General features: G+C 34.4%; 1 protein-coding gene across 4 annotated transcripts in view; it reads left to right on the top strand.

Annotated features, from left to right (window-relative positions):
• The window catches only part of PHKB (phosphorylase kinase regulatory subunit beta), a 219759-nt gene that overhangs the window by 25304 nt on the left and 180342 nt on the right, over window positions 1–14113 (top strand). For all 4 annotated transcript variants that reach the window (XM_041766919.1, XM_041766922.1, XM_041766920.1 and 1 more), the window contains exon 3: window positions 13111–13200. In XM_041766919.1, the coding sequence (XP_041622853.1) occupies window positions 13111–13200 (90 nt within the window). The remainder of the gene's footprint in view (window positions 1–13110; window positions 13201–14113) is intronic.

Here is a 14113-nt window from a genome sequence, read left to right as displayed (position 1 = left end):
AGACATTATCTTGATATTAAACTGTTTTAATTGGATCGTAGTCTTAACCTCCTAGGGGTTGTAGAATTATATTTTCTTAAGATAACAAAGCTGCTAGTTGATTTTGATCCCCTATTCTTCCCTCTCTTTTCCTCCCCTATCTTGTGTTTTGCAAGATGGAATTATTATCTCTGTAGATTCTTGGATCTCCTTAAAATGGAGACTAATTCAGCAGGTCTGAGATGGGACCTGAAAGTGCAGTTCTAGCAAGTTCCCAGGTGAGATCCTGTTGCCGGTGGTTGGATTACCACTTAAAGAGCAAAAGTCTACTAAGTACCATGCTTATTGGGCAGCAGGTCTTTGTTACATCTTCGTCTCTTCTTGGCCTTGCATTGTAGACTCTAGATTTTGGGCTCTGAATTAAGCATCCTTATATTCCCAATTTTGAACTTAGTCTTTAGATGAATATGTCATTATCAGCATCTCTGATTCCCATTAGGCACAACTCCATAGTTGTTCCTATATGTGACTCTGGCTTGTTTCTGCAGCTTTCTTTCACTAATATAGCTCTCGACCTTTACCAGTTTTGTGGCCTGCTCCAGGCTCTGACTTTTGCCTGGAATTACCTGGAGCACATCCTTTTATTCAGCTGAGTTGGGGCATTTGAATTGCCAGTTCAGGGCTCCCATTTTGAAGCTATTGCTGTACATTAAGAACATAAGTTAAATTTTCCAACAGATGTTATTGAAAATGACTGTTAATCACTTTTCCTTCTAGTCTTTTTGCCATTTGATTTCAGTAATTATATTTTGTGATCCTTCTGTGTCCAGAGGACCATGTAGTTTCCATTTCAATAGACAGCTCTGTTTAGGATGCAGTGAACCCCTCCGTTTTTAGAGAGTTGCCTAGCCAATTGAATGGAAATGAGAGACATGATTGGTCAGCACTGGAAGTAAAGCTGAATTTTTTCCCCCACAGTCCAGTTTATTTTTCCCACGTATTTCTTTGAGAAACTGAAGTGATGATTGTTTTAAGATCTTTGTGGAGGTCCCTGATGGTGGTGGTCATTTTGCAGGCAGGCGCGGGGAGTGGGGAGGACTTGGCTTTTTTCATATCTCACAGAGCTTATCATTTAAAGCAGAATGATGTCCGTTAACACTGACTTTAGAATTTTTTTCCTAGGCATCCTTTTAAGATAATATTCAACAGTCTTAAAGAATGAACATAAAAACGAGGGTAGGTGCTTCAAATAATAGAATATAATTTTGTTTGAAGAGGAGAGGAAACAGCAGGCAGTCTTCAAATTAACTACAAAACCCATCAACTTCAGGGCTGATTTCCATTATGGTTTCATGTTACAGTAGTAGTTTAGTTTCATTTGCAATAGTATAAGCTGAATACCTTAAATATCCATTGTCATGACTCCAGTTTTCATTTCAATTTTTTGCTACAATAAAATCCTTATAACTAAATTATAATGCAAATTAAAGTACAGCAAAATTTTAATAGTCTTAGTGTTCACCCAGAGTTACACTCTTTCAGTTTTGTATTACATAAAAAACTAACAGTCCATAAAACATATGGTAAAGTTAAGCTGCACTTAGAATAGACATGAAAAATTTTAAGCCAAAGTAGATGGTTTGAAAAGTGTATTGCTGAATGAATATACTTAGAACTTAAGGAATGCCTGTTCTGGTATTCTAGTTCTATAATGTTAAACATATGTATTTTAAAGATTAATTTACTTATTAATATTTTCATTATTGCATGGATACAGCAGCCTAATACTCATCATATACTTCTGGGTGAGGGAAAGAAATCCTCAAGTAGCCTCCCTAGTGAATGTAGGGCCCTGTGTGGGGCTAGATCTCAGAACCCTGAGGTCATGACCTGAGCTGAAATCAGGAATTAGACATTTAACCTACTGAGCTACCCAGGCACCCCACTCATCCTACACTTCTTACTGAGAGATATGATTTCACTTCCAAGGGTCTTAAGTTTGCTTTGTCTCTCTGCAGAGAGTATGCTTTCCTGGGGCATTTGACAATTGGCTCTGATCAGACTTGGAGGTTGGTAGTGATTTATGAGTGAAGTTAAGATTAGCTCTGAATAGTCATGCTTCAGAAATAATTATTCATTTTGGTTATAAAATTTTATTAAAGATTTGTTAGCATCACTCCTGTGTAGCAGAGGGTCTTATTTCAGTGGAGCATTTCTCCCTCTTACACCCTAAGTAATACTTTTTCCTCTGGTTAGATAAAGTGATAATCTTGGTTTCCTATGGCTCCTGCACATAGGCACTAAAAAATGCAGAGCAACCCAGGGGTACTTTAATATCACAGTTCAAATTCCACTCAGTTGTTTTTTTTTTTTTTTTTGCTATTTCTTAAAAGTTACTGGTTATGTGAATTGCTGATTTAAAATCACTCTGTGGAGCATCCATCCTTGTATCAGTCAAGATACTAAACTGACAAAGCCAGTTAATCAAGCATTCCTTGATTTCTTCTTTTGTGACCAATCCTATGTTAAGTGCTGGAGAAGATTCATAAAGTTTAAGGATGGGAAAGGAAAGATAATTGGTATTTAATATACACTGTGCTAGTTGCTTTATTCAAAATATTTCCTTTAAATCTCAAAATAACTGTGGGAGGTTATATAATTCTTCCCACATCACAGATAGAAGACCTAGCTCAGAGAGAGTCCAAGTCCTAAAAGTTGCAAAGTGAGATAGCTGTGGTTGTAGTCTGGATCTCTCTGTTTTCAAAACCCATGTTCTTTAGACAGCCTCTTAGATATTAAAACATTCTCCATTCACGAGTTTCCTTACACTTTGGGGATTTGAGAAGGAGAAGTGGTGGAGAGCAGAGAGACTTCTCTTTTATTTGATTGAACTTTGGGATTTAACTTTATTCTCTAATGAGTGAAAGTTGCCTTTTAAAAGATATGGCTTGGATTCCATAAAAGAAAGTTTGGTCAGTTAATGATTTTATTGCAGGTGGATCTTTTTTTTTTTTTTTTTCTTTTCTTAACGATTTTATTCATTCATGAGAGACAGAGAGGCAGAGACATTGGCAGAGGGAGAAGCAGGCTAGGATCATGCCCTGAGCCAAAGGCAGACACTCAACCACTGAGCCACCCAGGTGCCCCTGCAGGTGGATCTTAACAGAAGGCAATTCATTGACAAAGACCCTTAGGACAGGCTTGAAGCAGACCACCAAAGTCTGAGGGTATAGCATAAGAAATGGCAGTGCCGTCTCTGCCCTGTTTGACTTAGTGATCTAAACTTCACTGCATTTTTTAAAAAATATTTTATTTATTTATTCATGAGAGACACAGAGAGAGAGAGAGGCAGAGACACAGGCAGAGGGAGAAGCAGGTTCCATGCAGGGAGCCTGATGTGGGACTTGATCCCCGGTCTCCAGGATCAGGCCCTGGGCTAAAGGTGGCGCTAAACCGTTGAGCCAACCGGGCTGCCCCATTTTTTTTTTTTTTTTAACTTCACTGCATTTTGATGAGAAAATTAACTAGCTTTCCTTATCTACAAACTGTATACTAGTTTTTAGTAGTATTTCCAGTTTTATTCTGGTAGTATGTTTTTGTTAACCATGGTAAACTTACTTTGCTAATTCATAGTTTACAGTGTTTTTTTTTTTTTTATTAACATTCAAGACTTACTCAATTCATGCCTATTGTACAAAGTATTATCAGGAAATTTTTAATTAGTAGTGATGACGTTCATATTAAATGCATTTCTGAACTTTACCAAGACTAGAGATACAGACCAGGCTTCATCAAAATTTAAATGATAAAGGGAAATGGTTCAGTTCTACTTTTCAAAGTGCTGAATGACTTTGAAAGTATCATTTCTTTCAGACTTGTATATAATAACTTGTGACATGTTTTTATCACTATAATAGCAGAAGATGTTAATAAAGTTAAATATTTCTTGTAAAGATTAGGAATGGTGTAGAGTGAAGTTCTTTTAACCCCCCTCTATAATTCAATTAATATTGAACTAAAACTTTATCATTTAAGTCTTAGATGTTTGGAATTTATAATTTTTACTTGTAGTATAAGTATGAAATAATGACTCTGGGTTTCTTTGGAGAAATCTTATGTGTCCAGATTAGCATTATCTTTTAGAAAGTGACCCACTTGTAAGGCTATATATATTTACTCTTGTGATCAAATCATTTTTTAATCATATCATTTTATGATTTCATTCAGATCCACCTTTATGAGCACAGAATAGGATATGAGTAGAGTAGAACAAGTTAAATTACTTTATGGTCACAACTTAGGTTATTAATTAGTAGTCTTAATTTCATCTTTCCTAATGAATCATCTTATTCATTGCAGCTAATTATGAGTAAATTTTGGCAAATTTTAGATATCAGAAGATATTAATTTCATTTGTTCAATAAATATTTGAGTACTTACTGCATGCCAAGCACTGCTGGCACTAGAATTAAAACAGTGAATGAAACAACCATTCTCGACAAAATTTAACAACTTGTGCCACTTCTGAATGCATTTTTTTTTTCTATATAGAGAGGAGTTCCAAAAACTTTTTAAAGATTGGAATTATTGGAATATAGCTCTGACCTCACAGAAATCATACAAATTCATGGAACATTATGACAAGGTATTCTACTAGACTATAAATAAAAAAGGAAAATGAAATAGCTAATTGAGTGATTGGTATTCATAAGGTCAACATATGAAACATCAACTGGATTTAATATCCTTAAATAGATTTTATAGGCTGTGCTCCTTTTATAAAGGTCACTGGAAGAACTTAATATCTTTTTATTAAAAATAAAATGAGAATAGTGGAATGGCCTTTTCACATCTTATTTGGATAAGTTGAACAGGCAAATTTTATTTCATTTTTATAACGTGTTATTTCATATTTTACATTTAAAATATGTTTCTTACCTAACTTACCATGAGAAACATACAGACTTAAAAAGTTGAGGGTTCAGATGAACTGTGAAAATAAATTGGTTAAAAATATACATGTATGCATATATGCACATATTTTGGAACAACCTTGTAATTTTGAGGTCTCAGAGGATAGGGAAAAGACTACGCACAGATTGTCTTCAAAAAGCCCTGTGTTCAAATTCAGACTGCCATTATTGACTTCTTTGTGTCTCACTTTAATGCCAGCCTCAGAACTTTGTGAAATGATGAAATGGAACAATATGTATAAAATATCTTGTACAATGCATAGTAGTAGGTATTCAGAATTTCCATTTATCATTTTTTTAAAGATTTTATTTATTCATGAGAGACAGAGAGAGAGAGAGAAAGGCAGAGACACAAGCAGAGGGAGAAGGCAGGCTCCATGCAGGGAGCCCGACGCGGGACTCAATCCCAGGTCTCCAGGATCGCACCCTGGGCTGCAGGCAGTGCTAAACCGCTGTGCCACCGAGGCTGCCCTCCATTTATCATTTTAAAAAATTCTATAAGTAGTAAATGAATACCATCTTTTTTTCTGAGAGAAAGAGAGCATGATCAAGCACAAGTGGGAGCAGGACACGGGGAGAGAAAGAATCTTAAGTAGGCTCCACAATCAGTGTGGAGCCTGATACGGGGCTCTATCTCACAACCCTGAGACCATGATGTAAGCTAAAAATAAGAGTCAGAAGCTTAACCAACTGGCCTGCCCAGGTGCCCCTAAATGAATACTATCTTATATAAATCAGAAATATAGAGAGTAAAAATCACAATCCCCTCTTGAGTAGTAACATTTTGAACAGTTTGGTGTGTATCCTTTTTGAGCATTTTAAAGTTCTTAGTTATATATATGTATATACATTTGTAAACATCACATATGTTTAGTTATTTTTGCATAGTATTGCAACACGTAGTATCATACTGTAAATCTTATTCTACGAGGTTACTTTTACACACAATTTTTTTGTTTTTTTCATGTTTTTACAAGAGATCTACCTCATTTCTTTATACTGTTTAAAGGTACTTCATTGAATGGAGGTCTCATAATTTATTCATTCTTCTACTGGGGGTACATTTATTCCTTAATATTTTAAATTTCAGTGCAGGAAGGAACTCAACAGTAAAGAAAATCATGGTTTAAGTATTGTTTTTTTGTTTTGCAAGGAGATATTGGCGATCTTGAAGATATTGCCATCTTTAATGGCAAATATTACTGCCATTTACTACGTATAAGGCATGGCCCCTATCATTGATCAGCTTCTGATATATAACACATTAATGAAATAGTGAAAATAAAATTTATTGTGACAAGAGCTATAATTAATCTATTTACAAAGTGTCATAAGAATGCAGAAGATGAAACAATTAACTCTTGGAATTCAAGAAGGCTTTTTTTTTTTTTTTAAGATTTTATTTATTCATGAGAGACACAAACAGAAAGGCAGAGACATAGGCAGAAGGAGAAGCAGGCTCCCTGTGAGGAGCCCAAAGTGGGACTCGATCCAGGTCCCTGGGATCATGACTGGAGCCAAAAGATACTCACCCACTGAGCCACCCAGGCACCAAGAAGACTTCTTCTGATCATGTGATCATCCAGTTCAATTCAGGATACTTATTGAGAACCTCTTAGTACTAGCATCAGGGATATAGAATTGAGAATGTCTTGAAATAACTTGTCCCTTCTATAGTGGTATCCTGGTTTTTATCAGTGAGGAGTGAAAGGGAATTTTACCATGAAGAAATTATCACCTCACATTAATGATATAACTTAAATTTTAAAGTTGTTTGAAAAAACATTATATCATATAGAGACTTATATGTAAGATATACAGATTATTGTATTCTAAGAACTCTTGCTATCTTAGCCCCAAAATTAATGTTTAAGTAATCAACTGATAAACCATAGATTTTTCTCAGTAATTCACTGATAAACCACAAAGGTTTGCATATATTTTGTATATTCATATATAAGGCTGTCTGTTTGCTCTCCTATGCCTATCTGCTCTAGCCCTTCCTGTCCTTCTCACCTTTTCTACACGCATGTGAGAGTACAAGGAATATGTAGATCTCATGAAACTATGGGGCTATTTGACCTTCTAAAATACAAGGTCTTCACATTCTGCTTAGTTCTTAATGGTCTTTGGAACATGTTAGCTCAGAGATTTTGGTTATTTACTGTTTCTTTGTATATACTTCTTTTAAAGATTTTATTTAATTATTCATGAGAGACAGAGAGAAAGGCAGAGACATAGGCAGAGGGAGAAGTAGGTTCCCTTCGGGGAGCCGATGTGGGACTCCATCCAGGACCCCAGGATCACAACCTGAGCCAAAGGCAGAGGCTCAACCACTAAGCCACCCACGTGACCCTATATATACTTTCTTATTAGTTTATTAGTGTCTGTACCTTAGAGTCTTCAAAAACTACTCTTTAGGCTTTCGGAGACTTGTTCCTGACTGAAAAGTCACAAGTTTTAACATGTCCTCTATCAAATTCGCTGCTTACTCTGACTAAAGCAGGAGAGGATTCTAAAGTTGCAATCATTAGGATGAGTGAACTTCAATTTGCTCTATTTCCAAAGCAGGACAATCATTAATAAAATGTAGATGGAAGATACTGATTGATTCTTTCCTTGGGCTAAGATTTTACTTTCCTGAATTTTGTATATTTTCTGCTAGAACCCAAGACCCATAGAAAAATGAACGTATACTGTTTATGTTTTAGTTTTGTGTCAATATTCAGTATTGAGTGCTGTATAAATTACTTTTTTAAAAAAATCAATGTATGTTGCCAGAAACAGTAATATTTTTAGAGACATTAATGTGACTACACATAAAGCTGACTGTTGTTTAAGCTATTGTAAACATCATATATTCCAGATAGGCTTGAAATCTAGTATAAAATTGTTATATCTATGAGAAAATATAAGTAGACCAAATGCTACATTATTAGAAATTATTTATATAGCTTCTGAAAATTAAGTTATATTATTTCAAGAGAAAATGTTCTATTTGAATCCCATAACTTGGGATGGTCTCTGCTATTAATTTAGGATAAATGGATCTTTCTATTCAGTATTCTGTAATCTAAAATAAAAAGTGGATCAATTTAATCCTTTTTAAAAGTCTGGACCTCACTATTTACTTTAAAAACAATTTTAGGGCACTTGGGTGACTCGGTAGGTGAAGTGTCCAACTCTTGGTTTCAGCTTAGGTCATGATCTTGGGGTTGTGAGATCGAGCCCAATATAGGGCTCTGCTTTCAGTGAGGAGTCTGCTTCCTTCTCTCTTCCTTTCTTCCTTTGCCCGACCCCTTACTCCCTCTGTAAAATAAATTAAAATATAAATAAACCAGTTTAGAAAACAAATTTTCAATGGATTGAATACCTAAATGGAAAAATTTTTTTGACATAGTAAAAAGCTTAGCAGAAAATTGAGGTGACTGTGTATAACCTAGGAGTTGTCAAAAACCTCTATATTTTGGAAAAAAAAAAAAAACCTCTATATTTTGGTATTTTTAAAGTTTTTATTTAAGCTCTAGTTAGTTACCATACAGTGTAATATTAATTTCAGATGTACAGTATAGTAATTCAACACTTCATACAATAACTGCTGCTCCATCACAAGTGCACTTTTTCATCCCCATCTCCAGTTTCACCCATCCCCCCACTCACCTCCCCTCTGGTAACCATCAGTTTGTTTTTTAGAGTTAAGAGTCTGTTTCTTGGTTTGCCCTTCTATCTTTTTTCCCATTTGCTCATTTTGTCTAAAACCTTTTTTTTAAAAAAAATAAAAAATACAACTAAAACCAAATGAACAAAGATAGATATATTCAACTCTTGAAAGTTTTTATGTTGTAGTATTGGTATACTAATGAAAATTCATGGGAAAATATTTAAAATGAAATATTAAATAGCAAATAATATATACAAAGAGCTTTTAGATATTGATGACAAAAACAAAAACAATAACAAAACAGTAACAAATCACAATCTGATGTAGACAATTCACAGAAGAGCAAATCCAAATGTTGAGTTTGCAAAGATTTTCAGACTCACTAAGTATATGATAAACGAAGAACAAAAGTTAGATACTATCAGATAGGAAAACTTTTGAGAGAGATCACAAGCGGAGGAGCAGAGGGAGAAGAGGAGAGAGAATCCCAAGCAGGCTCCATACCCAGCACAGAGCGCAACACTGAGCTCAATCTCATGATCCTGAGACTATGGCCCGAGCCAAAATCAGGAGTCGAACACTCAACCAACTGAGCCACCTAGGTACCCCTGGAAAAACTTTTAAAAAGATGGAGCACTTATATCTAGTAGGAATGTGAATTGTTTTAACCTTTTAAAAAATCCAGTTTGCCATTATTTTATAAAACGTACATTTATTACTGAATTTTATACTATTGAGTAGTTAGATTAGAGGCAGGCAAACTTCAGAAAAGCCCTTAGTATGTAGTGCCTTGTTTTATAAGACGTGTATAAACTTTGGAGCTATGATAATATGTCTGCTGGTATGCATATGTGTTTATGACTTCATATTCACCTAGATTTCAGTTGTTATCTTCATATTCAGGTAGTAGTTCATTATTTGAAATTGCAATTATTTTCAGAGTTTGCAATACAGGAGTTGTTTCCTGTTATCTCAGTCCCGCAAAGGGACTGAAATTTCCTATCCTTTGTCTTTTAAGAAACTCAGCACTCTAACTTGTGTTACTTTTATTCAAAACCTTACCTTACCTTTCCTACTAATCTGTGAGTCCTGGTAGCCTACTAGATGTATGGTCCAGAGTTTTATGCATATACTACATGTATTAATTGAATAAACAAATAATGATATTTATCTTAGTCTATCTCCATATGTGGAAATATAATTAAGCTACTTAAGGGTTCATCAAAGTCTTGATTAATAACATTTTTGTATGTACCCTATTAAAGGACTTTCAATCATATAATGAAAAATTGTATGCTCTAATAATAGACTATTGATACTGTTTTTGGTTTGCTGATCTATTTTCCATCTTGACTTCCCTTTGAAGTCCTCATTTTTATTCTTTTAGTGGTTGCTATTTGAATTACCAGTGCTATTTTGTGATTGCTTAAAAGCCTCCCCATAACACTAAGTGTTTTATAGTGCCAAGTTCAGGAAGTTTGTACTTTGGTTATGCTCTTTCTTGTTTTTGCTTCATGGATAATTCTTAGGAAATTCTTTGTTTAATCTCCTAAAAGTAACATTTTCCTCTTTCATGCTAAAGCTATAATATTACTCTTCAAGGAACAGCTTCTGCCTCTTTTTGTATTGATCTTTGTCAATGAATGTCTTTGGCAGTATTGTGTTCTGAAATGAAGAGTAGATTGATTGTATTTTTCTAAAAGCAAGAGAATTGACAAGGAAAAAAATCAAATCAACATGTTTAAACTCATTTTTACAAACTGGGAAAAGATAATTTTTATTTTACTTTTATTTACTTTGATGTTTGAATATAGGCATAATTCAACTGGGAAAAACATGAAAAGGAAATATATTTAAAAACTTGATTTCATTTTGAACTCTGATCATTTTTTAGTATTTTCTGTAATTTTAAATCTTTTTCATTGTCTGGAAATTCATGCTCTACTGATTGCTTTCTCTTCCACATTTCTTTTTTTTGGTATTGATTCTTTTCAGATGTCTAATTCTTGTTTAAAATGTTACCATTGATCACTTTTCCTTTGACTTCAGATTTGTGGTACTGTTTGCCATAAGTTGTGTGGAACATACTTGTTTAATTTTATGCAGTTACTTCAGAAACAATACAGTGGTGATCACTAAAATGTTAACATTTATCTAGGCAAGCTGTTCTTAATTCACCATGGGCTTTCTTTCAAGATATAAGAAGGTATAAGAAAATATTGATTCTTAGGTGATTTTACTTTTGTACTTTTCTGCTGTGCTTTGAACATCTTCTCTTCTAGCTCTTACTGCATAGGTATTTATTTTCCTGAAAAGACTGGTTTTCCTTCTGTTTATTTATTGTTGCTTTTGAGAAACTCCATTGGTAACTTAATTGAGAAACATTAGATAATAGAATCATTTTAGTTTTTTTGGGAGGTGTGGGTCACCTTAGATGTAATAGCACTTTTAAAAATAAATATTTTTTACCCTAAAAATCATGATACAAGATCATTAAAACAATCTTTCAAAATAAACTCACCTACAATTATTATGGTAGATATAAAAGTGGATTTCAGTTTTGCATATTCCATTTCAGTTTTATTCATATGCACATGTATTGTTTTACCTTTATGTAATGAAAGTATATGCAGGGATCCCTGGGTGGCGCAGCGGTTTGGCGCCTGCCTTTGGCCCAGGGCGCGATCCTGGAGACCCCGGATCGAATCCCACGTCGGCCTCCCGGTGCATGGAGCCTGCTTCTCCCTCTGCCTGTGTCTCTGCCTCTCTCTCTCTGTGACTATCATAAAAAAAAAAAAAAAAAAAAGTATATGCAAATTCCAGTGGTTTTTCCTTATATAAAGCAAGATATTAGGTTTTCTAACAAAAGAACTCTAAATAAAGAATAGAAATATCAGTCATTCACAGTCCTTTCACCCCAGCAAAGGTGTCTCCTTTAATCTTTGTGTGTGTGTGTGTGTGTGTGTGTATGTGTGTGTGTGTGTGTGTATATATGTATATATATATACATATATATTCACAATTTAAAATTTGTGATGATTTGTACCTGATTTTATTTTATTAATTATTGAATGAGCTTCATGGGGAGTGTGTAGACTCCCAGAGCTTAGCACCTGACATGTAAGCGTTGGCCATATTCTTTTTTCTGAACTGCCAGACTGCCCATTTCTTATGCCTACCCAGAGTTGTTGAATGCAGGGAGACAGAGTACATGACCGGGCCTTTGCCTATTTTGCAGGATTCCTGATGCTTTCCTGGCTATGTTGATAGGTCTCCCCATTCTTCACTACAGGGTGATTTTGGTGGGTGTCATTGCAAAGACTCTTTTTCAGAAAACCTCTTCACTCAGGTCACTTCGTGCTTTGGTGTGTAAATCATCTCTCTTTCCAACAGAAGATAATGAGATTATTGCCTCAATGTATAGGTCTTTTCCTTTCTTCCTTCATAATGTTTACTATCTCTCTAAACATAAAGGGATTCCAAATACCTTGGCTTTATACTAGCATACTGGACATTGCACTTTTATGAACAAAATGCTTTAATTTTTTTTAGAAAAAGATTCTTAATGCATGCCAACACATTCCCCTCCTATAACCTCAGGTAAATTTTAGGGCCAGTCTTGTGCTATTTGTTAGACTATCTAATGTATATTATCTGAATCCAGAGGTGGATTAGTTGTGACCTTGAGATGTTTATAATTTCTGAGTGCTTTTAAGAAGAATGAGAGACAGTACTTAGTCTGATGGCTGAAGGTTCAGATGTCTTCCTTTCAGTCAGTAGTTGAGAATATGCACTAGTCAAGTGAACAATTTTCTGTATCCATTTTGTGGGAAATTATCATAATTATTGTGTGTTCTGTAGCTTCTGAGCAGTATGCTTTCCTAATACCTTGGTGTAGTTTTCGTGGCTGAGAAGTAGAAATGGCTTCTGCTTTAGTCCAGATAATAAGGTATGAGTTTTATCTACCTAGGAAAAAGTAGAGGCTTCAGAATTTCAGTTTGAAAACTATCTGAATATTCATAGAGTGGATGACTTTGGAACATGTCAGCATTATCTTTTTCTTTGAAGTTTTTGGGGTATGATCATTTGATAGAAAATTGCCTGATCATATGCATAAAGAATAAGGTTCAGGTTTCAGGGCATTTAAGTGTAGATATTTCTCAAAGGGAACTGAAGTTATTGAACTAGTGACTAGAATGTAAGTACTAATGGTATTTGAATTGTTGGGACCGGTACACATATATGAGTCAGTTAGATTAGCTACCAGGGGTGAGGGTGGGGGTTCCCATAACGTATAGAATCTTTCTATACTTCTTACAAGGGCGATTTCTTCTCTCTCCTTTCCCCACCAAAAATTTGACCAGTAATATATGTGGTAGTTCACATATAAAAATGAAAATTAGATTCCTAAGTAGTACTTTTTCATTTACTTAGAAGTTTTCTTTGTTTATCTTAGTGAAAATGACTGAATTTGATGGGTTTTCATTTTTCTTTTAGGCTCAGTTTATGAACCTCTTAAAAGCATTAATCTTCCGAGACCTGATAATGCAACTCTGTGGGATAAATTGGATCATTATTACAGAATTGGTAAGCAAAACAGGGTGAAGAAAACATGTCCTTACGTAGTTATGATTAGTATTTATTTTGCCTTATATTGCATATATTATGTGCATGATGGTATTCTCTCATTTGGATGTTGGGGTAGTTTCATTGCTTAGGCAGCTATATATTCCAATTGCATATTGATAGTGGGACTATAAAAGAACTCTAGCAAGTCATCTGTCCCTTAAATAATTTTAAAACTGTCACCAATGTCCTCTGTGTCCTTTTAGTCCTCCTAATTAATACCAGATTTGAGAACTAGAGTGTTTCTTGATTACTGCTTACATAAAGATTTTGTAGAAGTATTCCTTACTCATTTACCTATACATGGTTCCTAAGCAGTCCTAAGCCTTTTATATCTATTTCTAATTCACAAATAATCTTAGGTTATTATTACAAATAACAGGTCACTATTTTATTTGTTGTTGTTTTGTTTTGCCAAGAGCAGCCTGGAAGATTTTGTTTTTTAATATGAGGAATCAACTCTGAGATACATATGCATGGGACTCCTCTTTGTTCATCAGACTGTAAGCTAGAAAAGCCTGTTAATTTTTGCCATTTTGTTTCTTGTGCCATTTACATGGTATTATATGGCAAATAATATAAAATTTAATTTATTTATTCCCCCTAAGATAAGATTTTTTTTTGTTATTTGTGTTAACTTCAGGTAAAACCTTAATTCATCTTATTTTGCTGACAATTCTGAAATATATTCTTATGTAGCCCTTTTATGATCATTGTAGTCATAACTAGATAAAAAAAATTTAGTACCTTTTTAAAGAAATGTCAGTTTACTTTAGACTGTAAGGAGCAATTCTTTACTCTGGGAAAAATGATAAATACCCTGGTATTCTGAAAAAGATGGTAATGATAACATCAATTTTGTCTGAGAAAAAGA

Source organism: Vulpes lagopus, chromosome 8 (assembly GCF_018345385.1).
Source record: "Vulpes lagopus strain Blue_001 chromosome 8, ASM1834538v1, whole genome shotgun sequence".
Taxonomy (NCBI): domain Eukaryota; kingdom Metazoa; phylum Chordata; class Mammalia; order Carnivora; family Canidae; genus Vulpes; species Vulpes lagopus.
This window is presented reverse-complemented; position numbering and strand designations above follow the sequence as displayed.